At 39.9% G+C, this 24,398-nt stretch overlaps 1 protein-coding gene across 1 annotated transcript in view; it reads right to left on the bottom strand.

Moving 5' to 3' along the window:
* Positions 1–22,117, bottom strand: part of IRAK3 (interleukin 1 receptor associated kinase 3) — a 95,238-nt gene extending 73,121 nt beyond the window's left edge. Inside the window, 1 exon segment of the mRNA XM_043967812.1 lies at positions 21,959–22,117. Coding sequence (XP_043823747.1) covers positions 21,959–22,112 — 154 coding nt within the window. The 5' untranslated portion in view covers positions 22,113–22,117.
* Between the last annotated feature and the right edge of the window lie 2,281 nt (positions 22,118–24,398).

Genomic DNA, 24,398 nt, shown 5'->3' with positions numbered 1-24,398 from the left:
GAAATGAAAAATGTAGTCACACAGAAAGGGGGTTCTGGGCAGAGAAAAACTGGGAACCAATGACTCATCTAACTTTGAGTGGCAGCTCTCTTTATTAAAAATGAAACCTATACACACATTAAGTGAGGATGATGGATTCGATTCAAATGCATGGTTAGCCTATAAAAGAACAGCTACAACTAAGTATTTCACGTCAGTGAATTGGAATGTCTCAATTCTTCCCTGGCTTTTCAAAACTCTGATAGAGGTGGCCTTTCACCTTGCCAGGGCCACTCTTTCTATCTAGACCCTTGATCCCATTCCCTCCAACCATTTCAGCCAAATTTCCTTTACTATCATTCCCCCTTTTTTTCCATCTCTCCTTATGGATAGGTGTCTTCCCTGATGCCTGTGAGAACCCTCAAATTCCTCACAACCCTTTGAGAAATCCTTAAAATTTCTTTAAAAATTTAAGTTTCTTAAAATTTCTTTGTTTAAAATCCTACTAAAAATTCACTAGATTCTACCATTCGTCCTAATAATAGTCCTATATATTTCTTCTCCCTTTCTCAGCTAGCCAACTAACTACACTCAGTGTTTTCACTTCCCCTCCATTCATTCCATTCCAAATGCTCTATAAATTGGCTTCTGATTTCATTGTTCGATTATAATTACTCTCTCCAAAATTATAAAAAAATCTTTTTTTTTTTTTGGTGAGGCAATTGGGGTTAAGTGACTTGCCCAGGGTCACACAGCTAGTAAGTGTTAAGTGTCTGAGGCTGGATTTGAACTCAGGTACTCCTGAATCCAGGGTCGGTGCTCTATCCACTGCGCCACCTAGCTGCCCCTATAAATAATCTCTTAATTGCTAAGTCTAATTTTATTTTTATTTTATTTTCTCAATCCTTATCATTCTTGTCCTCTGTACAGCATTTGAAGCTGTTGACCCTGAACACTTGACACTTGACATTTGTCCCCCTGAAAATTCTCTCCTCTTGGGGCTTTTGTGACATAGCTCCTACTAGTCTGACTTGTCCTTTTTGGTCTCCTTTGCTCTATTTTCACCCATGTCATCCCTCATACTTTTGTACCTCAAGGCCCCATTCTGGTCCCTTTTCTCTTTTCTTTCTGTAAACTCACGTAGTAATCCCACCACCTCCTTTGGGTTCAGTCATCTTCTCTGTGCAGACTACTCCTAGAAATGTATGGATACAGCTTTTAGCCCCAGTCTCTTGAGCTCCAATGCCATATCGGTTGTTTGTTTGGTTGGTTGTTGCCCTTCATTCTCAAAGAGGACCAAAATGACATCACTATGTTACAGTCAAGTTACAGTGTGTCCAACTGTGGCTGATCAGACTAATATGAGCTGGGAAGACTACCACAGGTTGGGCACAAACAGTCCAAAGTCTAAAGCTGAACTCGTCTTTCCTCTGTGACGTTTAAAAATCTAAATGTTTTGTCTAAAAAATGCGTTGTCCAAAAAATCTAATATGTGGTCGATTTAAATTAGAAGCTTTAGCACCAGTCTTTGGGCATTAAGCATTTTATTAAATCATAACTAAGTATTAGAAAAACAAACAAACACGTGGAGTTAAGAAAAGGCCTATCTAGCCTAGAGTTCCAGCCTGGTCTGGTTTTTCCTCAAGTCCTCCACAATGAGCCTGCTTCAACCATAAACTCCTCTCAAACTGAGTGTGAAAGCTTTTTATAGGTCTGGAGCAGAGGCGGTCCTTTGTAATGATTGGAATGAAGCCACCTATTGGAGACTTACTATAGAAAAACTTTGCCATGAAGTGAAGGTCTTTGAGGGCAAGACCAGGAGTCTTTTCTTTGGCGTCAGGAAGTGACGTTTGCTGGTGCAGGGAAGAAGGAGGAGCCAGGTGCTCTGTCTTGCTCTCTTTTCCTGAGGACGCTGATGGAGAAGGGAGCTAGAAATGTGCTCTCCCGTTAATAGATAGGAATCTAGGCCTTTTATTCTCTCTTTACCAAATTCTTATTCTCCTTAATAAATGCTAAAAAGCCTAACTCTTGCTAAAGCTTATAATTTATTGGTGACCACTCATTAGATATTTTAGACAGTTTAGCTAGAATTTTAGCCTTAACAGATGGCAACCATGAAGGGATGAAAGTTTTTAACTAAAATTTAAGACTTGAACGCATACTACTGAAACGGTGTTTGAAGGACGGCCAGTTTTTGAAGGACCGCCCTTTCGGGGAGGAGACCGTGATGAACAGCCGTGCACCTGCTGCTGCCCAGGAGAGCGTGGCCAAGCATGTCAGACTTCCGGGGCACCAGCTTAAAAATGAGGAGAGAACGGAAGTGCTCTCTTTCTCAGTGCTCTCTTTCTCGGCTCACACACTCTGGCTCAGGTTTGACTGCGCATTCGGATGATCGGCTCTAGTTCTCAGTGGCAGCACGCTTTCAACTCTGGTTCTCAGCCTGAGAGATAGTTTTGGGATTCGGTGAGTTTTATAAAAGAATATAGATTAAGCTTAGATCTAAGACTATTCATTTGTATTTCTACTTTCCTATTTTCCTAATCAGTATCACCTGTTTGTTGGCTAATTAATTCGCAAACAATAAAAGTTAATTAATCCCTCTCTAATTAAAGCTCAGAAGCTTCTTTCTCTTACTGGTCTGGGAGATATATCAGGGAAAGGTTAAAGGGGAGTTTAATGCTCTTATATCCAATTTTAAATCTCACACCTTACACACTGCTTCAAGCTGATTGGTTAGCGTCATCCAAATCCATTGATTCACTGGATTTGAAGGTGGTCATGTGTTGAGTTCAAAGTTCTTAGCCTCTGAGAACAATACCTTCTTAAGGGCCAGCCAGGTGTGGTTACAATCTAATTAACATGAAGTAGGCTAATCAGCAAAATCAATCACTCTCACTTAATTTTATCCACTGTGCCACCTAGCTGCCCCATCTTTCTTGTATTCTTACACATCACACTCCTTCACAAACTCAACAGTTCAAGAACACTGGTCCAGGGGGCAGCTAGGTGGGACAGTGGATAAAACACTGGCCCTGGATTCAGGAGGAACTGAGCTCAAATCTGGCCTCAGATACTTGACACTTACTAGCTGTGTGACCCTGGGCAAGTCACTTAACCCTCATTGCCCCATGCAAAAAAAAAAAAAAAAGAATACTGGTTCACTTGCCATTCCTCATAGACAATACTCCATCTCCTTTGTACTGGCTGTCTTCCATGCGTGGAATGTTCTCCCTTCTCACCTCTTGTCTCTTAGAATCTCTGGCTTCATTCCCCACTCAGCCCAAGGTCCACCATCTGCAGAGAACCTTCCCTTCTAAAAAGACCTCCTATCTACTCCATAGGCATCTTGCTTTTGTGTTCAAGGCTCCCACACTAGAATGGAAGCTTCTTGATTGACAGCAGGGACTACTGTTCTTCTCTTCTACCTTCTGGTTTTAGTACTGCCCCAATCTAATAGTAAGTACTTAATAAATGCTCATTCAGATTTAGCTATTGTCAGCAATACAACATTCAAGACAGTTTTTTGGGGGGGGGGGGGGGGCGGGCAGGGCAATGAGGGTTAAGTGACTTGCCCAGGGTCACACTAGCTAGTAAGTGTCAAGTGTCTGAGGTCGGATTTGAGCTCAGGTCCTCCTGACTCCAGGGCAGGTGCTTTATCCACTGTGCCACCTTGGCTGCCCTGATTCAAGACAAGTCTGAAAGATTATAATAAAAAATGCTATCCATCTCCACAGAAAGAATGGATGAAGTCTGAATAAAGATCAAAGCTTACTTTTTCTTTGCTTTCTTTTTTTATCCCCTCTGTGTTTTCTTTCACAACATGACTAACGTGGAAATATGTTTTGCATGACTTCTATATCAGATTGCTTACCTTCTCAATGAGGAGGAGGAAGGGAGGAAGGGAAGGAGAGAATTCGGAACTCTCCCCCCCCAAAAAATTTAATGGAAGTGTGGGGACCAATTTTTAATTGGGGAGTGTAGTAAAAAACTGTTTTTATATGTAATTTGGGAATAAATAAATTGTTAAATTTTAAAAATAATAAATGCCAAAAATAAAAATTTTTAAACATTAAAATAAATAATATAAATGCCCATTCATTGATTGACAGATAAGAACATATGTTTTCTTCTATCTCCCTGAATATCTTTGTATTCATCTACTGTTTCAATCTAGGAGGCAATAGGTAAGGAATATCAAACATCAGGAGATTTTTAGAATACCTACCAATAGAGCACTCCATTAAAGTCCTACTTCCTAACCTCCTTCTCACCTAGAGGTCATACTGAATTTTTTTTTCTTTTTTTTTAAATTTAGTGAGGCAATTGGGGTTAAGTGACTTGCCCAGGATCACATAGCTAGTAAGTGTTAAGTGTCTGAGGCCGGATTTGAACTCAGGTACTCCTGACTCGAGGGCCAGTGCTCTATCCACTACACCATCTAGCTGCCCCATCATCCTGAATTCTTGAAGATTAAGTCACTGGAACCTTACTTCTGTCAGGCCCCACCAGTAAGGAAAAGCTCTGAGCACCAAAATGTCAACACAGCCTTAATTGTCACTGCTGCTGCTGCTGCTGCTAAAACAGGGCAGAGGACCTTCTAAGTCCTAGAATTATGTCCTCAATTGGTGGCTAGCACCTGTGAAATCACACATCACTGATGAAAACTTATACATATGTATGTGTATTGACCAAATGCTATTTAAGGCAAACAGGGTTGGAGCTATGACTCTTCTTCCAAATAGATTTCTTTCTGATCCATTGACCAGCCTTTTGGGTTAAGGCTCATTTTCCAAAGCCAAAATAACGGCTTGGTTAAATGCTTTATGTCTGTGGATGAGGTGAACATTGCAGGAAACAGACTACTTTGGGGGCAAAAGTTATCTTAAATATAGTGTAGTGATAAGGGACTGGCCTGTGATCTCATTGGTTGCCATTTCCTTCTCCACCTTTTTTACAGATGAGGAAACTGAGGCAAACAGCATATTATAGATGCAATATATAATATACAAATAACATGTTATTATATATTCTATAAATGTTTATATTTAATTTAACTCTAATATATAAGTATATGTTATATATCAATATATAGATAAATAAAATATATAAAGAGGCTTAACAACAGCTCTGTCCCAGATGTTATGGGGATGTGTGGACAAGCCACTTAACCTTAACAGTCTCAGATTCTTCATCTATTAAAGGCTATGTTAGAGAAGACACGGTTGAAGACTTGAACAGCACATATCTTCTGAAACAAAATACTAAATTTGTGTTCACCATCTCCAATCAATGGACAGGTGAGGGCATCATTAGATGGAATATACACATATTCCACATATTGGGCCATATATTAAAATCTGAATTAATCCAATATAATTCTGAAGGATTTATGAAAATTACAATCCATCTACAGAGAAAAAACTGATGGAATCTGAAAACAGATTGAAGCATAATTTTTTTTGATAGCTCCTTAATCTGAAGTTTTGTTTTTGTCTGTTTTCTTTCACAACCTGGCTAATGTGGAGATGTTTTGCATGACTACTCATGTGTAACCTAAAACACACACAGAGACACACAGACACACACAAAAAATCCTCAGTGAAAGCAATGCAACCTCCACAATTTGATTTAGAGTAAATTTGAATTTCAAAGGCTATTTATTCAACGAATATTTATAAAATGTCCACTCTTTGATGAGCATCATGCTAGACACTAGAGGAGATACAAAATTTAGCTGAGACATAGTCCCTGAGCTCATGACACATTTTAGGAAGAGGAAAACCCGCAAACACAAATAATTAGAATACACACAATTGCACAATAACCCAATATTGTATGCGTGAGGTCCAAAGGGGAAGCTATTATTAACTGGGAGGATAAGAATGAGAGGCAGAGTCAAACCACAAAAAGGGTGAGGTGTGAGTGAGATTTTCCCCACCCATTAGTTATAAGACATTTAATATAGTTATAAGTGATTTAATTATTACAATAATCAGCATATGAACTACAAAATTGTGATTTATTATATTTAGATATCTTATTTTAATTGTATTAGTAGATTGACTCTCTTCTTACTACTTAGACTTTTAAGCATTTATTAAGGAGAATAAGAATTTGGTAAAGAGAGAAAGAAAGGCCTACATTCATCTATCTATTAAAGGGAGAGCGCATTTCTAGCTCCCCTCTCCACCAGAGTCCACAGGAAAGAGCCCCAGCCTCCCCCTTCTTCCTCCCACCAGCAAACGTCACTTCCTGACACCAAAGAAAAGATGCATGGTCTTGCCCTAAAGACTTTCACCTCACGGGCGGAGCTCTTCTACAGTAAGTCTCCAGCAGGTGGCGTCATTCCAATCATTACACTGGTCTCAGACACTTGACACTTACTAGCTGCATGACCCTGGGCAAGTCACTTAACCCCAATTGCCTCACCAAAAAAGAAATAATAATAACAACAAAAAAACCCCATTGATTTTGTAACTCAGTGTCTTTCAGGTCCAATCCCAGAATGACTAGCTTTATTGTGAGGCCTTCTCTCAAGAAACCTATTTTTCTATGTCTTGGAGACTTTGTTGTTTCTGTTCCTCCATTGGACTTTAACAATTTTCCTGACAGAGGCAAATGAGGACCTTTGGCCCATTCAAAGCTGAAAGGGGGCAGAAGATATATGCTCCTGATTGCCCAGACATACCATGACATTAGAAAAGTGAGTTGTTATTGTACATTCTTGCCTCATGTGTGTTAATTGTTATTTGAGGTTTTTATGACCCCTTCTTTTGGCTAGAATTGAAAAAAAAAACATTGGCGCGCACACTGGTCTGGGGCTCTGCAAACCTCACGACACTCCACACACTGCTTGTAGCCGTCACCATGACACTGGCACCTCACGTCATCACCACTCACTGATGCCTACATGGGCCTGGCAAAATTATAATGATAGGAAGCCCAGTGAGGGCAGTCATGTGACTTTCAGAGTGGCCAGTCAATTGGCTGGGGGCTGTGTGTGGTCATCCCCATTCTAGCTTGAAGCTGGAAGGCGACAGGACGCTACTGTGTGTTCTCAGCTGATTCCTGGGCGGTGGTGCTGTTCAGGTTGTATAATTTCTGTTTCCCCATTTCCTTTCCTTTCCTTTGATCTTACTGATCCTGTTTGTGTGGGGTTTTTTTTAAGTTCATTCTAGTTAAATAAATCCTGCTCTGTTTTGAGGGAGGCTTCTGGTCTCCTTCCTTGCCCCAATATTGCGGTGAGCCGCTTAGCTAACACTCCCCAATTAAAAATTGGTCCCTACGTGTGCAATCCTAGCTAATCACAGTCCCATACCATTGAGGCAATGACAGTTGAGTAAAATTTAAACAATGGATCAGAATTCAAGGAAGCAGGAAACGTTGTAGGCCCTGGGAATAGTGTGAACAAAGATACAGAGGCAGAACAGTCCAGTTGACTTTGGGGGCACGGGAAATTGACTGTCCAAGCTAGACCTACAATGTATAAACAAAGATAGACCTCAGCATGAGGTTGCAGAAGGCCTTGAATGCCAGGCAGAGGAGTGCGAATTTTATTCAGTAAGGGTGCAAAGGGGAACAGTGAAAGACTTTTGAGCAGAGGACTGGCATGACCCAATTGACAGATGGAATTTTATTCTGGCAGCGGTACAAAAAATGTATAGCACATGGTCTGAGATTTCTCTCTTATCCTGTCCTAGCACTGAAAGGGTTGTCTCTCAGGGGGGCTACTTAAACCCTCAGGGACTCTGAGGAGCTCTCTCTCTGGTCTGTTTTCCTAATTGATTATGACTTAATATCAATTAGCCATGCAGCTAGCTTTTAGGAATGGGTATTTAGTAAGGTGGCCTAGTGTGGTAAAAAACATAAGTTTTAGCTCAATCATTTGAGAGTTGAGCGCTTTTGAAGGACCTCCCTTTTGGGGTGGAGACTGTGATGAACTTCCGGGACGCCAACTTAAAACTGAGGGTGGAACCGAAGTTCGGTCTCTCTGGCTTTGCAACTTAGCTGTGGCAGCCCATTTTGGTGTTCGGTGCTGGTTCTCCAGCCTGGCTGGCAGTTTGGGATTCGGTGAGTTTTATAAAGGAATATAGACTAAGCTTAGATCTAAGATTATTCATTTGTATTTCTACTTTCCTATTTCCCTAATCAGTATCACCTTTTGTTGTCTAATTAATTCCCAAACAATAAAAACTAATCCCTCACTGATTAAAGCTCAGAGGCTTCTTTTTCTTAGTGGTCTGGGAGATATATAAGGGAAAAGTTAAAGGGGCAGTTTAATGCTCGTATATCCAATTTTAAATCTCACACTAGTAACAACAGAACAAAATCTCCTCCATACCCCACCCCCCACAAAGTCTGTAACTTACTCTCCACAAGTACAGAGTCCATGAGGAAGTGGCTCAAGCTCAAAGAGGAAATGTGGCAAATGGGTAATTGATAGCTCCTACTAGCTGGATGTCCTTTTCTTTTATGTTTGAAGTACTCATCAAGTTCTCCTTAGGCATGGTATAGCTTCTTTCCTTGTAGAATTTTGAAACTATTCTTCTTTGGTGTCTCTAAGAGTGTCCTTGGCTGCCAATACAGACACTGTCACCAGCTATTTCTGTCTTAGAGATGCTCCTAAAACAACAATAAATCCAATTCTTCTTGCCTTCCAAAGCTCCCAAGGTCTTCTTCTAGTCAATTAAGTTGGGGGTGGATTGAGGATGAGGCTCCTTCCCTTCCCCCAAAGTGATTTCTTTTCAAAGCCTTGACTGGAGGCTTCTACCACCAAGCTGCCAGAAACTTTAATCCAAATTCTAAACTAACTTTTGCTTTTATAAAAGCCCCACAGATCATTACTAAGTCCTTCTACCAATCAAAACAGATCTATTGTTACACTTCGTTGAATTGCCTTTGATTGACTGACTCAATGGAGGTTTTTATAATTTGGGTAAGGTGAGTGACTCAATCAACCCTCACCCTTACAAATAAATTAGAAGAGAGAGTAGAGGCAGAATAGCCTTCAGAAAACTTAGGATGGTCTTGAAGAAAAGGTAAAATCTGCAATGATGGAGAGAGAAGAAGTTGACATTCCATGGGAAGAAAAGAGGGATTGGAGAGAGAGAAAGGGAGGAAATAACATGAGCAATAAAGGTAACAGTGAGCATGGTATATTCAAGGGACCAATGAGTGGAACAATTTGCTTAGAGAAAAGAATTCATATAAAGTAATCTTAGTAGATAGGATTGGAAATGTAATACATGGTGACTAACATAGAAATGTGTTTTGCATGACTGCACATTTATAATGTATATCTAGTTGCTTACCTTCTCAATGGAGGGCAGGGAAAGAAAGGAGGGAGAAAATTTGGTACTCAAAAAAATTTTTAATGAATGTTAAAAAATTATTTTTACATATAATTGGGGGAAAATAAAATTCAATTTTAAAAAATGAATGTAGGGGCAGCTAGGTGGTGCAGTGGATAGAGCAGGACCTGAGTTCAAATCCGGCCTCAGACATTTAACACACACTTACTAGCTGTGTGACCCTGGGCAAGTCACTTAACCCCAATTGCCTCACTAAAAAAAAAAAAAAAATGAATGTAATGTAAGGCCAGAATGTGGAATTTGGTTTATTCCATAAACAATAGGGAACCATTTAAGGTCTTTGAGTAAAAAAAATGACATTGTGAAAGCTTTATTTTAGAAAATCTAGTGTTATGTAGAATATCATCCTATACATATATGTTAGCCAATGGATCTACAAACTCACTGATACTGGTACATTCCAGTGCTGCCAAAGTGGCCACTAGCAACTTTCCCCTCCCTCATCCCAGCCTACTAAGAGGTGACCAGAAGATAGACCAGCAACTGAATTGAGTCATGGACTTTTCCTTTCCCTAACCCAACCACATAGACCCATTTCCCAGTCCCCACCAGACAGAAGATACCTACTATCAACTGGATACTTTTGTTGGAGGTATTCTTTTTTTTTTTGCAGGGCAATGAGGGTTAAGTGACTTGCCCAGGGTCACACAGCTAGTAAGTGTTGTGTCTGAGGCCGGATTTGAACTCAGGTCCTCCTGAATCCAGGGCCGGTGCTCTATCCACTGCGTCACCTAGCTGCCCCTGTTGGAGGTATTCTAAACCCTATTCTACTCTGGTTCTGACCTACTATCTTCTTTTTACCACCTGCTCTATCATTGATCTCCAAGCTCTTCTACATCTCTGCCTCATTGAGTCTCTCTCTTCCTTCATAATTCTGCTCATGGATCATCTTCCACATGAAGCCCTTTTTAACCTCCTCAATTGTTAGTGGCCTCCTTCTCAAACTGCCATTTATTTAATGACTTTACCTTTATTCCCTATATTTGTTCTATATATACTTCATTTTTTTTATTTAAAAAAATTTTTTTTGGTGAGGAAATTGGGTTAAGTGATTTGCCCAGGGTCACACAGGTAGTAAGTATCAAGTGTCTGAGGCCAAATTTGAACTCAGGTCCTCCTGAATCCTGGGCTGGTGCTCTATCCACTGCACCACCTAGTTGCCCCTATATACTTCTATATATCCTTGTCTCCCCTAATGGAAATGTAAGCTCCTTGTGAATGGGAATTCTGTTACTAATTATATATGTGTCACCAAAGCCTAGCACATAATGTGGAGTTTACAAATTTAGAGCCAAAAGGACCTCAGAAGCCATCAAATCAAACTCCTAATTTTTAAATGAGGAACTGAAGACAAGAGATGCTGTCGATTTCCCAGGCCCTTTGATTAAATCCAATGTTGTGATTTTTTTTTCTACTTCACCACTTTGCATTTATTAATTAACTCTCTCAGTGAGGAGTGAAATTGTGTGTTGCACAACATTCACAAAAGTCAGAGGCTCTGAATTGGACTATCTTTAAAAAAGAGACTGGAAAAAGCATTGGAGTCAGACAATCCTCACTCTGCCACCTCTTTATGACCTTTGGCACTTTGGAAAAGTTACTTAATCTCGCCGGGCCTCAGTTTCTTTAAGGGGTGTGTATGTGTTAGATAATCCCAAAGATCCCTTTCATCTCTAAACCTACGATTCCATGAAATAAATTCAATTTAAAAGGCACCACTCCAGAACTAAGATTTTATGCTCCTTTTCTCTAACTGATGCTTCACCCTCCAATATTCTAATAGGTTTTCCCTTTTTCTTAATGATGTTGCTGTTCAGTCATATCTGACTCTTTGTGAACCCATTTGGGGTTTTCTTGGCAAAGTTACTAGAGTGGTTTGCCATTTCCTTTTCCAGCTCATTTTCCTGATGTGGAAACTGAAGCAAACAGGGTTAAGTGATTTGCCCAAGGTCACACAGTTAGTAAATGTCTAAATCCAGATTTGAAACCAGAAAGATAAACTTTCTTGACTTCAATCCAGCAATCTATCTACTACACCACCTTTCTGCCCCTCAAATAACAATTAAATTCTGTCTTTCACAGAAGTAATTCATTCCCAAATGGTAAAAACAAAAACAAAAAACTCTAAGCGATATAATTAGTATATTGAAATTGCCCAATTCATTCACAAAACAAGTTAAAGGCAAAGACAGGACTAAAATCCAGGTCTCCTGATTCTTAGGTATATGCTTTCCCCCTTCTTTTATGTCATATTATTGTTTTAAAAAATTTCCATACTGAAAAATAAACCATTCAACATAGTGATTTATACTACAACCTCTTGCCCAAAATAACCCCAAGGGTATGTTCTTTGACATTTATACTTTTCTAGTGTTTCAGCCTGGGTTTGCACATGACTGATTGGGTATGTTCTTAATACAAAACAGATAAAAATAAATTATAAAGTTCATAACTAATATTTGGAGTCAGTATTAGGAGAACAAGATGTTTAAAAGACAGATTAAGGACAAGATGCCTCCTGGGAAAATTGAGCTTATTTCTTGGGGGTAGGAGTCGAAATCAAGGAAGGGGTATAGATAACATTCATAGCATTTCTTAGAAAGAGAAGTTTTTTTTGAGGAAATACAAGCTTATTTATCCCCTTTCCACAAACCATGAACTGAGCTAGAGCTAGCCTAGAAATTTTTCACCTAATGATCCTGAACGGTTCAAAATCATTCAATATTCAGGAAGGAAACCAAAGCTATAATATTTATACTGCATACTTTCCTAGGTAGTGTTAACCGCTGGGGAGTTAAGTTCAATAAATCACGTGCCCATGTATGCAAATAAGTGTCTGACGGGGGTTTTTTAGAAGAATGCAATATAACCTTATTTGGTATGTGTTTTTGCATACAACCCCAGGCAAAATTCCCTACGAAGTTAAGATAATATTTTTATAGTTTGTCTTATGATAGGCTAATGATTTCTCTTTTTTTTCCTCCGAAGCATACAAGGGGAAAAAACCAAACCAACAATCCAACCTTCCAAATTAAAGTTTTTCATTGCAGAAAAAGCAGGGGAAAAAAAATCTAAATCACAACTCAGCCACATTGCTTATGCCAAGCTATAACACCAAAACCAGATAACAATATTTCTGTTCTATTGAAATAATACAAAGGTATAAAATGTGTCCCCCTTTTAGAGACTTTCCCAACTTAAACTCCCACTTGAGGGGTAGGTTCCCAAAAAGTGGGTGCTATACTACATTCTAGAGATAACCCTAATGAAGGAGTACTTCTAACACCATGACTTCCAAGTCCCCATTAAAGTGTTTTCCATTTTACAATCAGTGAATGGGATTAATTAGCTTTTAGCAAAATAAGAATAATAGAGTGTGTGTGTGTATGTGCGTATATGCATATGTATGTGTCTATGTCTAAATGTATGTATATGTGTGTCTGCATATATTTACATGTGTGTATGTGTGTGTGCATATATAATCCCCCCCCCCAATATCTGGGACTTACTCTTTCACAAACACCAAAAGCATCCATGGAAAAAGTGGGCTCAAACCTAGAGCATAACAGCAGCAAGGTACGTTTGTAACAAACATATATGGCAAAGGTAACTCACAATTTCCATTACTACAGAATGCTAGCTATTCTCATAGATCCTGGAAATCCTTTCTCTCTCTACAGAGTACTCACATAGCCTCTTGGCTGCAACATCTCTCTTGAGTTCAGGGGTTAGCTCCTTTCTTAAGTCCATAGCTGGCCCCACTCTTTGCCACAGGGGGTCATGCTCCCTAAATTTGCTTCTTCCCATGGGCGATGATCTCTCTATGTGAATATCTTTTCTTTAGTGCCTCTCTCTTCTCTTGCCACGATGCATTGTCTCTTATTGGTCCAGGAGCTTTAATGAAATGATCCACTGGAAAAAGTGGGGAGGAGATAAAGTCCCAAGTGTCTCCTCCACAAAACACACCCAAGCCTGGACTCCCCCAATGCTGAATATATATATATATATAAATTTTATATTTTCATATATTATACACACATATTGTGTACATGTGTATATACATATGTGTAAATATATACAAAAGCACCTATGTGTTTATATGTGTATGCGTGTATATGCATACACACACATACACATATATATATCCATGTATGTGTATATATGTGTACACACACATACACCCCCAAGGGAATAAGACTGATTCTCTAAGTTTTTACTAATTCTCTAAGATATTTTCTATGTGGTGTCAGTTACCTTTATACAATGGCCAAGACTCCATAATCCTCTCAGATAGATTAAATACTTATTCACACCTAGGTTTATAGGAAAACTCCTTAACATCTCCTTAATACATTGTGATTATTTTCTAGGCCATGTGACTACATCAACTGGGGTGGAGAAGGATTCCTTCCCTTACACCCAGGACAAAGTATTCAAGGAAATGATTTGCTTTTTTATCTTTTACAGGTAACTGAAGTAGACATTCTTAAGGGAGAGGCAGGGGATGACAAGCACTTATAAAGTGCCTTCTATATGTCTGCACTAGGCTAAGTGATTTACAAATATTATCTCATTTGATCCTCATAACAACCCTGCAAAGGTAGGTGCTATTATTGTTACTCCCATTTTACAGAAAAGGAAACTGAGTTTAAATGACTTGCCCAGAGACCCACAACTAATAAATGTCTAATTTCATGGTATTATTGTATTGAGGAAGAAAATTAAATGCAGATTGTTATACAATTTATGGAAGGAAGTACACCAGTATAGAGGTAAGTATATCACTGACTATTTTTTGTGTGTTTTTGTTTGTTTTTTTTAAATAGTATCTTTTCCCCCCCATTTACATGTAAAGATAGGTTTCAAATTCATTTTTGTAAGATTTTGAGTTCCAATTTTTTCTCCCTTCCCTCCCCCATCCGGAAGCCAGCAGGTAATCTGATATAGGTTATACATTACAATCATGTTAAACATATTTCCACATTAGTCATGTTGTGAGAGAAGAATCAAAATAAAAGGGAAAAAACCACAAGAAAAAAGAAGCAAACAAAAGAAAAAAGAACAAAAAAGTGAAAAATAGTTATCATTGCCTACTGAGATGGTTTTAGCTAAAACTTGGAATGTTTCTCAAATACCAATCTATTGTAAGATCATTGAAGAGGGCCTGATACTCTGGCTTTACTAGAACATTTCATTACATCCATAAAGGTGTTAAAAGTTAAAGAACCCTTACTCATTTGTAGCTTTCAATTTCACCACAATACCTGTGAGTCAAAAGGACACCTTTTGTCATTTCCTCTGAGTAAAGGACTATTTCACAAGACTGACTGGAGAGTTTGCTTTTGTACAATGTTTTGAAGATTGTAGGATCATAGACTTCAAGATGACAGAAGCCCCAAAGTTCCTGTGGACTCCATTTAGTCCAGTGGTACAAAACTCAGATAGAAATGGGGGCCACTAAACTGTACTTGGGACTGCCAGGTGTCTCAGCTGAGAGTGTTGGGCCTTGAGTCAGGAGGATGTGAGTTCAAATCTGACCTCAGATACCAACCGTGTGACCCTGGATGAGTCACTTAACCTTGACACCTAGCACACCTCCACCCCAGCATCTCCCAAAATGGCAAACTTCTAAAAACCAAATGTTGTTAAGGACAAAGAGAATTTGCCATAAATCATCCAAATAACGGCTCAAGTGCATTGACAAACTTCTTCAGTATAATTTACTTCAGTGATCACAGCCTTGGTATCCAAAAGATATCAAAAGGCAAAGGATCCACTTTAAACCTTATCCCTATTGTGATAGTTCATTTTTTCTCTAATAATGTCTTCACTCTCTCCTCAGGCCCTAAGTCCTCCTGAGGATTAAATGCCAGTGAACTTCATACATTCTTTTTTCCTAAACTCCCATGGCCCTCTCCAACTTTCTCCCTGCTGGCCAATTTTGAGTGTCTTGGAATGCTAGCCCTCTGCGTCTCTATTTAGGACAGGTATTATCTCTCTCTCTCTCTCTCTCTCTCTCTCTATCTATCTATCTATCTATCTATCTATCTATATCTGTCTCTCTCTTTATATATATATATATATATATATATATATATATACACACACACACACACACACACACACACACACACACACACACACACACTGAAGGGGCACTTGATTTTGGCTTCTCCTGGCAGACACAGAGCAGGTGGAAAAAGGGGAACTGCCACTGAATCAAGGTGGGCTGTCTTATTTTCTTATAGGGCTGCCAAGCAGGAGTGTCAAGAGAGGAAAACCAAGGGCAAACGGTGTTGGTTCAGGAATCCAGGACTGAAAGGGATCTTGGGGGTCACCTTGTACATGGCCAGGAATCTCCTCCACTACCTTCCCCCAAAGTGATCATCCAACTTCCATTTGAAGACTTTTGGTGATGGCATTCCAGTTGGTTATATCCATTCAGAAACTAAAAGCTTTTCACAAAATGGCCAGACAGATTGGTGATATACAAAGCAATGGCCATTTCTTCCTGCATTTAGTAACTCACTCAAGGAAAGGTCCAAGATTTATTGGAGGGCAGGGAGGAAGAGAGGGGTAATAACGTCTACTACAAAGAAGGTCGTCAGGATGTAGGATGCTAGGATCCTCAGGCCATAACATATGGAGATATGTGAAGGGGGGGAATTAGCAACAGTCCTGTGATAGGCTGCTCTCAAACTCAGCTTCTCCTATGTTCCCATATCTTCTCTTTGTCAATGTATTGGGTGCCTGAGAGTTTTCTTGCTCCTAAGTCAGGGGAATTCACATGTTTTATCAGGAGGCAACTGGTTCTTGCTCAGGAACCCGTTATTGGTTTCCTATTCCTGATATCCTAGGCAGGGAAGTTCTAGAAAATGGTAGTCAAGGTCCTATTGGAAAAAGACATAGAATTTCCAGTCTGAGGTATGTTTGTTTCCAGAAAAGGAAAAGAGAAGAGCGAAGCTGCTCAGAGAGGACCTTCCCCCAAGTCAGAGAGATTTTTGGACTATCATGCTCTAACCCTCAGGAAGTTGCCTAAACCTCAACTAGAAACATAGGACACTTCAGACTGTGACAGATAAGGAACTTACATTCTCCTAAGCCAATGCTTAGCACTTTGTGTGAGAAATTTCTTCATGATTTTAAGAGAAAACCTGCCTCTATGTAACTTCTACCTATTTCTTTCCACTGTGGCAAAGCAGAACAAATCTAGTTCTTCTTTTATGCGATGGTGCTTCCAAAACTTGAAGACAACAATATGGTGGGTGCACTGGCAAGTCTACTGGATTTGGGGTGGGAGGATCCAAGTTCCAATCTCACCTCTACTACTACTTGCTTTGGTGACCTTAGAAATCACTGGACTTCTCTGGTCTTCAGTTTCTTCATCTGTGAAATGAGGGGATTGAACTTAGCTCACCTCTAAGGACTCTTTTAGCTCTAATTCTCCAATATGATGATGTTAACCGCATATGCTCTGGATCCATTGTGTCTGGAAAATATGGCAGCTGAGGAAGACGAGTTTAGCAGACCCCTTCACAATGATATCCCCACTAAAAACTTCTGTTCATCAGGCTATTTAGCAGGAAATGTTCTCCAATTTGTCCTTGAAATGAATAGCCTTCAATCTCCTCTATCTATACAAAATTACACAAGATAGAGGAGATCTTAGACTCTCTCTAATCCTATCCCAAATTCTCCTTTTACAACATATCTAGCAAATGGTCATACATGTTTGGCTAGATCTCTGGTAGTGGTGCTAATAAAAATTCTAGTGGAGGCAGCTAAGTGGCACAGTGGATAAAGCACCAGCCCTGGATTCAAGAGGACTCATGTTCCAATCCAGCTTTAGACACTTGGCACTTACTAGCTGTGTGACCTTGGGCAAGTCACTTAACCCTCATTGCCCCACAAAAGAAAAAAAAAAGAACTATAAATTAAAATTCCAGGAGTTTTATTTTAGATAACATTGTTTCTTAAGTACAGATGTGCTTTTAACTTTTGAAACAGCCAAAAATAACAGAATACAATATCCTAGGCTAACTACCACACTTTCAAAGGTATTACTTTCAAGGCATTGTGTTTCAAGGAAGTCATATAACTAAAGTCCCATAACCCAACACTTCTCTGCCGTGAACTAGATGGGGATGGGCAGAGTCATAGAATCTTCAATCTCCTCTATCTATACAAAATTACACAATTTCCAAGATAGAGGAGATCTTAGACTCTCTCTAATCCTATCCCCAATTCTCCTTTTACAACATATCCAGCAAATGGTCATACATGTTTTGCTAGATCTCTGGTAGTGGTGCTAATAAAAATTCTAGTGGAGGCAGCTAAGTGGCACAGTGGATAAAGCACCAGCCCTGGATTCAAGAGGACTCATGTTCCAATCCAGCTTTAGACACTTGGCACTTACTAGCTGTGTGACCTTGGGCAAGTCACTTAACCCTCATTGCCCCACAAAAGGAAAAAAAAAAGAACTATAAATTAAAATTCCAGGAGTTTTATTTTAGATAACATTGTTTCTTAAGTACGGATGTGCTTTTAACTTTTGAAACAGCCAAAAATAACAGAATACAATATCCTAGGCTAACTACCACACTTTCAAAGGTATTACTTTCAAGGCATTGTGTTTCAAGGAAGTCATATAGCTAAAGTCCCATAACCCAACACTTCTCTGCCGTGAACTAGATGGGGATGGGCAGAGTCACAGAATCTTCAATCTCCTCTATCTATACAAAATTACACAATTTCAAAGATAGAGGAGATCTTAGACTCTCTCACAGAGTCCAAAGAATACTCAAAGGGTCCAAACCATTACTGAACAAAAAATATCTTCTTAAGACATGCCAGACAAGTGGTTATTCAATTGGTGCTTGAAGACCTCCAATGAGGGAGATGTTACATGCTTAAGCAACTCATCCTGCTTTTGAATAACTCTACTTATTAGGAAAACTGCCTTCTCATTAAGCCTAAACTTCTCTCTTTTCAACTCCCACCCATTGATCTTAGTTATGCCTTTTGGACCCGAGTAGAACAAGATTAATTCCTCTTCAGATACTTGAAAGCATTTCTTCCCAGTGCTCCAATTACCCAAATCAGGAGAATGAATTCAAATGTATGAAATGAATCATTCAATTAAACTGTATTGTACTGGGGAGAGTTGAACAGGGAATTACTGATCACTGGCTTCCCCCAAGTCCAGTTGGTAAAATGACAGAAAGGCAAGGGGCAAGTAAAAGAGACAAAGATGTTAAAATCATGAACGAAATGTGAAGTTGCTCAGGCAAATTTGGTGGAATTAGTAAATATGTGTTTAGTGCCTACTATGTGCCAGGAACTCTGCAAAATGCTGGGGGTAAAAAAAAAGAGAGAAAAGAAAAACAGTCCCAGTCTTGAAGAAGCCAAAAATTTAATAAAGGAGACAAGCAAACAAATATATACAAATGAGAATAGTTACATGCAGAATGAATAGGAAATAATTAAGAGAGGAAAGGCAGTAGAATTAAGAGGGATTGAGAAAAGTTTCCTTTAGAAGATAAAATTTTAGTTGGGACTTAAAGGAAGTCAGGGAGGCAGTAGATGAAAATGAGGAGAGAATTAGCAATTAGCTACTTGCTGACTTGCTAAAAGCTCTGCTATACCCTTAGAGGTCCTTTAAAAAACAGAAACAAACAAAAAAGAAAATTGGGGCAGCTAGGTGGCACAGTGGATAAAGCACTGGCCCTGGATTCAGGAGGACCTGAGTTCAAATCTGGCCTCAGACACTTGACACTGACTAGCTGTGTGATCCTGGGCAAGTCACTTAACCCTTATTGCCCCACCCAAAAACAAAAAAAAAGGGAATTAGTTCTGGTAGTTAGAAGTAGAGCTACAGAGGTAGCAAGTACAGACCCAAGAAGCCAGCTAGTGCCCTGCTCTGTCCAAGTTGCTCTGTCCAAGGAAAGCAATGTGAGGATACCACAAGAAAAGAAAGGAGCCTAGGACCTTGCAGTACCAGAGACTTGAGTTGCCTTGGCTACTTGGCTACTTGGGTTCCCTGTGTGTCTCTTTACTAGTATAATTTAAATGCATTTCTGCCCTCCTTGCTGATTCCATTTGTAATTATGGGAGAGTCCACTCCATGTTTATAGGAGAATGTTTTATCATTATTGTTCTTCCAATGCCATCTCATGGAATGCTTTTGTTTAGAGCTACTGCAAGTGTACTGGTGGGGGCTTGGAAGCAATGGTTTTAAGAGTACAGATCCACAGAATACATTGAGGATAATTACTACCTTGGAGAGCCAACCTGCAAGTGTACGTGGAGGGTAGTTCCAGAAAAAGTCCTACATATTAAACTATTCATTGAGATAAAGAATGATTATATCCAAGAAAGGTACAATAATGAGTAGGGGTAGAACAGAGAACATAGGACAAAGAACAGAGAAGCCTGTAGTTTACTGCCAACTGACTAACTATTGGGCAAGCCACCTCGCCTCTAAGGTCTTTAGTTTGTTTTGTAAAATGACAGACAAGGGGATGGATGACACAATCTCTATAGTTTCTTGCAGCTCTCAAACCCTGTGATTTTATCCAAAGGTGTGCTGTAAATATTCAACAACTGGCTCTTGGTGGGTTGGGGGGTGGGGTGGTGGAATATGTGTGTGACACAGTTTAAAATTTAATTTGCATTATTATTTTCTCCATTACTTTCTTAACACTAGAGGATCAATAAAACAATAAATCAAACCCTGATTTGTAGGTTTACTGATTTCTGAAGTGCAAATGCTCACACTGAAAATTTTACAATCGACTCTTTAGAGCCAGTGCAAGTTGACACACCCCTACAAAAATTCCATTCCAATACCTCATGGTGGCATAGTGATGGTCTTAGGTTCTGGGAGGCTATACCAGAGAACTGTTATCAGAGAACTAACCTGGCTAATTTCAGAGATGCTCATTACCAGAAGTTTGGTTATAAGAAAAAAAAAATTTTTGTATACATCAACTCACAAAGATGATCTGTTAAGGTGTGGAAGGGGTTGGCCTTAACCTATATTTATAATGGCATTCCCCCCACAGATGAAAGCACAGATCCTTTGAAATCCTTAGGTAGAAATATTTTCCAAGTCACTCTACACTATCGGAACAAGGTGGTGGACCAGGAAAAGAAAGTCTCTATTTCCACTGGAAATCTGTCTGCTTTGTAAATAACAAAAGATCCTTGTCTGAGATTTTTACTAAGGGACCCAGAATTTATGCCTTCATTCACCAAGTAGGCAACGTCTCCCCATGACTTATACCCGTCTGTATATAAATCTATGAGCTATTATTTCAGATAATGAAAATATACATACACATACATTTACTTTTAACTATTTTAACTAGGGACACATTGGGTATCTACACACAGTATAAACAATTATTTATGTAGCAAAAAAAAAATGCCATTAAGGAAAAAAAGATATTTTTGACCTATATTATCCACATTGACCAATTTACACATTCAAGTAATTACTCAACTTTCCACATTTTCTTCAAAGGCAAAGGACAAAAGGATACATGAATAAGATTAAAAAGTTAAAAGCCTTTCTTTGAACTGAAACCTTCATTCTATTCTGGGATCACAGGTTACAAGGTGGAAGACACCTTAGAGGTCATGGAGTCTAATCCCTTCATCTTCCAGATGGAGAAACTAAGGCCCAGGGAAGTGTAAAGATCTGACCAAGGTCACACAATTAGTAACAGAGTAGGACTTTGATCCTATGTCCCCTAACATAGCTCTTTCCACTATATCAAGGTGAATCAAGCATTGAGTAGCTGAAGGAAAATACATTTAAGAAATGTTGAAAGCCTATACTTACAATTATAAAGTACATAAAAATATACAACCAGAAAGTACAATTATAAAGCATATTATAAGTACTGGCCCTGGAATCAGGAGAACCTGAGTTCAAATACGGCCTCAGACACTTGACACTTAGTAGCTATGTGACCCTGGGCAAGTCACTTTAACCCTCATTGTCCCGCAAAAAAAAGCATGCTATAAAATGTATAATTATAAAATGTAAAACGTACAATTACAAAGTTTAAAATTTTTTCAATTGCCAAAGGGAATGTAACTTTCATGAGTTGGGTAGCATTGGAAATTTTAAAGGGTAAAAGAATTTGGGAACAATAATGCAAATTAGTATCATCTGTGAACCTCTTACAAGTAAGACTGCTCGAAATGGGGTAAAGAATGAAAATAATGTTTTGAGGAAATGTCCCTTCCGATTTAAAATGCCATTTACTTTTTTTTTTTTGGACGGAGTGGGGCAAGGCAAGAGAGTTAAAAAGGGCGCCTTCCTCCTACTTAGTTCCCAGAGATTACCCCCCAGATTATTGGGACCCAAGAAGTGATGAGCAGCTATCCTTGGGATACTTAGAAGTCTTTCAAAGGGAAAGAAACGCATGTGGTTTGTGTATAAATGAAACGGCATCACCAGCACCCTTTTCTGAGCCCCACAGCGCAGGCTGGAGAAAAATCTCGTCAGCCCCGGCCAAGCCACTTACTTCCCCAAATGCCTTCTAGCAGCCTCCCCCGGGGCCCCAGCTCCCCACTAGCGGGACAGCGGCCGCACTCACCGAGCCCCCGCCAGCCCAGCGCTCCGTCGCAGGAGTCTAGGATGGAGCAGAAGCTGCCCAGGAGGGAAGGGGGCAGATCAAACAGCGGTAGGCTCGCGGGAAAGGCTGCGGGCTCCCAGCGGCTTTTTCTTCCGTCTGCGGGCGCCCAAGCCATCGCTCCCCGACGCCTACGAAGCCCTACTCACTGCTTCTGGCTGGTGCTCGGTTGACTAGGGGAAACACGGGTGGGGAGGCGAGAGCTTCCTCCACCCCTCTCCCTGGGCGCACTCTTTCACAACTGCGGAAATCCTCCCCATCGGAAGACAAAGTACCTTGGCCAAAGCCCGAAGTTGGACAGACGTCCGCTCTGTGACGCAGACTCCAACAGGAGATTCCCAGCTGGAGAAACCGGCCCTGCCTCCGAACTTTTGAGGATGAAATCTTCCTTCTCAGCCCTCCCCTGTCTTTCATTCATCTCAAGCTTCTGAGTTGGTGATCTTTTTTTAAAACAATGTTTTATCATTAATTTAATCTTACATATCCATAAAAACCAGTTAACCCGCCCCCCCTCCTCTGGGAAATGAGGCTAAAGTGACTTGCCCAGGGTCACGCAGCTAGAAAGTGTCAAGTGTCTGAGAATGAATTTGAACTCAGGTCCTCCCGAATCCAGGGCGGGTGCCTTATCCACTGGGCCACCCAGCTGCCCCATTTTTTTTTTTTTGTGTGTGTGTAGCTATTTACATTTAAAGAAATTAATCCCAGCATATAAACTTCAAGGTAATACTTATTTTCAGTCACTCTTGCTAAATTCCCAACAGGATTCTTTGTCCATTCAATCCCATTCAATTTTCCTTTTATTTTGTTAGTATTTTTAGTTCTACTGTTTTGAGTTGCTGATTTTGTAAAACTTTTTTTTATCTGATGTATTTTGGTGGGGCCCAGAGAGGAAAAATCAGAAAGATCTTAGCTAAAACTAGACCAAAAAATAATTGGAGGGTATGCAATACTGATTAAATTTGATCTGCCCACAGACAGCTAGCCTTGGGCATATCCTCTGAATTCATAAAAAAAAAAACAAAACATAGATCTTAGCAGACCGGAGGGCTAGAAGGGACCACAAGAGATCAATCAGTTCCAGCCCCCAGCCCTCAGGAAATTACAAAGGCCTACCCTGTTTTAATTACCTCAGTTATGGGGAGATGGGTTTAAATCCTTTTTTGGAATGATTTCTGGCACACACACACAAAAACAAACAACCCCCCCCCCCCTCAGAACCAGGTATTCAGAAATGGGTTGGGTCCCTTCTGGCTCTAAATTGTAAGGATTGGAATGAGGCCACCTGCTGGAGACTTACTGCAGGATGCTCCGCCATGAGGAGAAGGCATCTGAGGGCAAGACGTGGGGCTCTTAGGTGTCAGGAAGTGACATTTGCTTGTGGGAGGAAGAGGGGGCAAGGCTGGCTTGCTCTCTTTCCTCAGGATGCTGGTGGAGAGTGGAGCAAGAAATGTGCTCTCCCTTCAATAGATATCTATCTATTGCCTTTCTCTCTCTCTTTACCAAATTCTTATTCTCCTTAATAAATGCTTAAAAGTCTAACTCTTACTAAAGCTTATAATTTACTGGCGCCCACTCATTAGATATTTTAGACAGTATAGCTAGAATTTTAGCCCCTTACAAAATCTTATAATTGTCTCATCCCCTTTGACTTATTTAGTAACTTTCTATTATACTTCCCCACTTATTTTGCCCCTTCCTTAAAAATTTTAGTCTTTCATATAAATCAGGGGTCAAGGGGCAGCTAGGTAGTGTGGTGGATAAAGCACTGGTCCTGTGGACAAGTCACTTAACCCTCATTGCCCGCCCCCCCCCCCCAAAAAAAATCAGTGGTCAAACAATTTGAACATTTTGCAAAAGAAATGTAGATGATTGGGACAGCAAGATCGTGCAGTGGATTGAGCACTGGTCCTGGAGTCAAGAGGACCTGAGTTCAAATTTGGCCTCAGACACTTGATACTTATTAATTGTGTGACCCTGGGCAAGTCACTTAAGCCTGATTCTCTGCCCAAAAAAAATACAGATGATTAACAACCATATAAAAATGCTCCAAATCACCAATAAGGGAAACCACTCTGAGGTTTCACCTCAATCCCAGTAAAATGTCAAAGACAAATTAGTAAGGTTAGCAGGGGAGGTGAGAAGACAGATATATTAATACATTGTTGGTGGAGTTGTGAATTAGGCCAAGCATTTTAGAAATATGGCGGTGGGAAGGGGAAAGGAAGTCACCAAAATACCTTTGATCCAGTGATACCATTAAGGAATATTTTTATCCCAAGGAGATCAAAGACAGAGAGAAAATAATTCATAGAGTCATAGCAGCCCTTTCTGTGGTAGTAAAAAAACAAAACCCCCCAAAATGAGAAACAGTGGATACCCATCAATTAGAGAATGGTTGAATATA

This window comes from Dromiciops gliroides, chromosome 5 (assembly GCF_019393635.1).
Source record: "Dromiciops gliroides isolate mDroGli1 chromosome 5, mDroGli1.pri, whole genome shotgun sequence".
NCBI classification, from domain to species: domain Eukaryota; kingdom Metazoa; phylum Chordata; class Mammalia; order Microbiotheria; family Microbiotheriidae; genus Dromiciops; species Dromiciops gliroides.
Note: the sequence above shows the minus strand (reverse complement) of the source record. Positions and strands in the feature narration are given on the sequence as shown.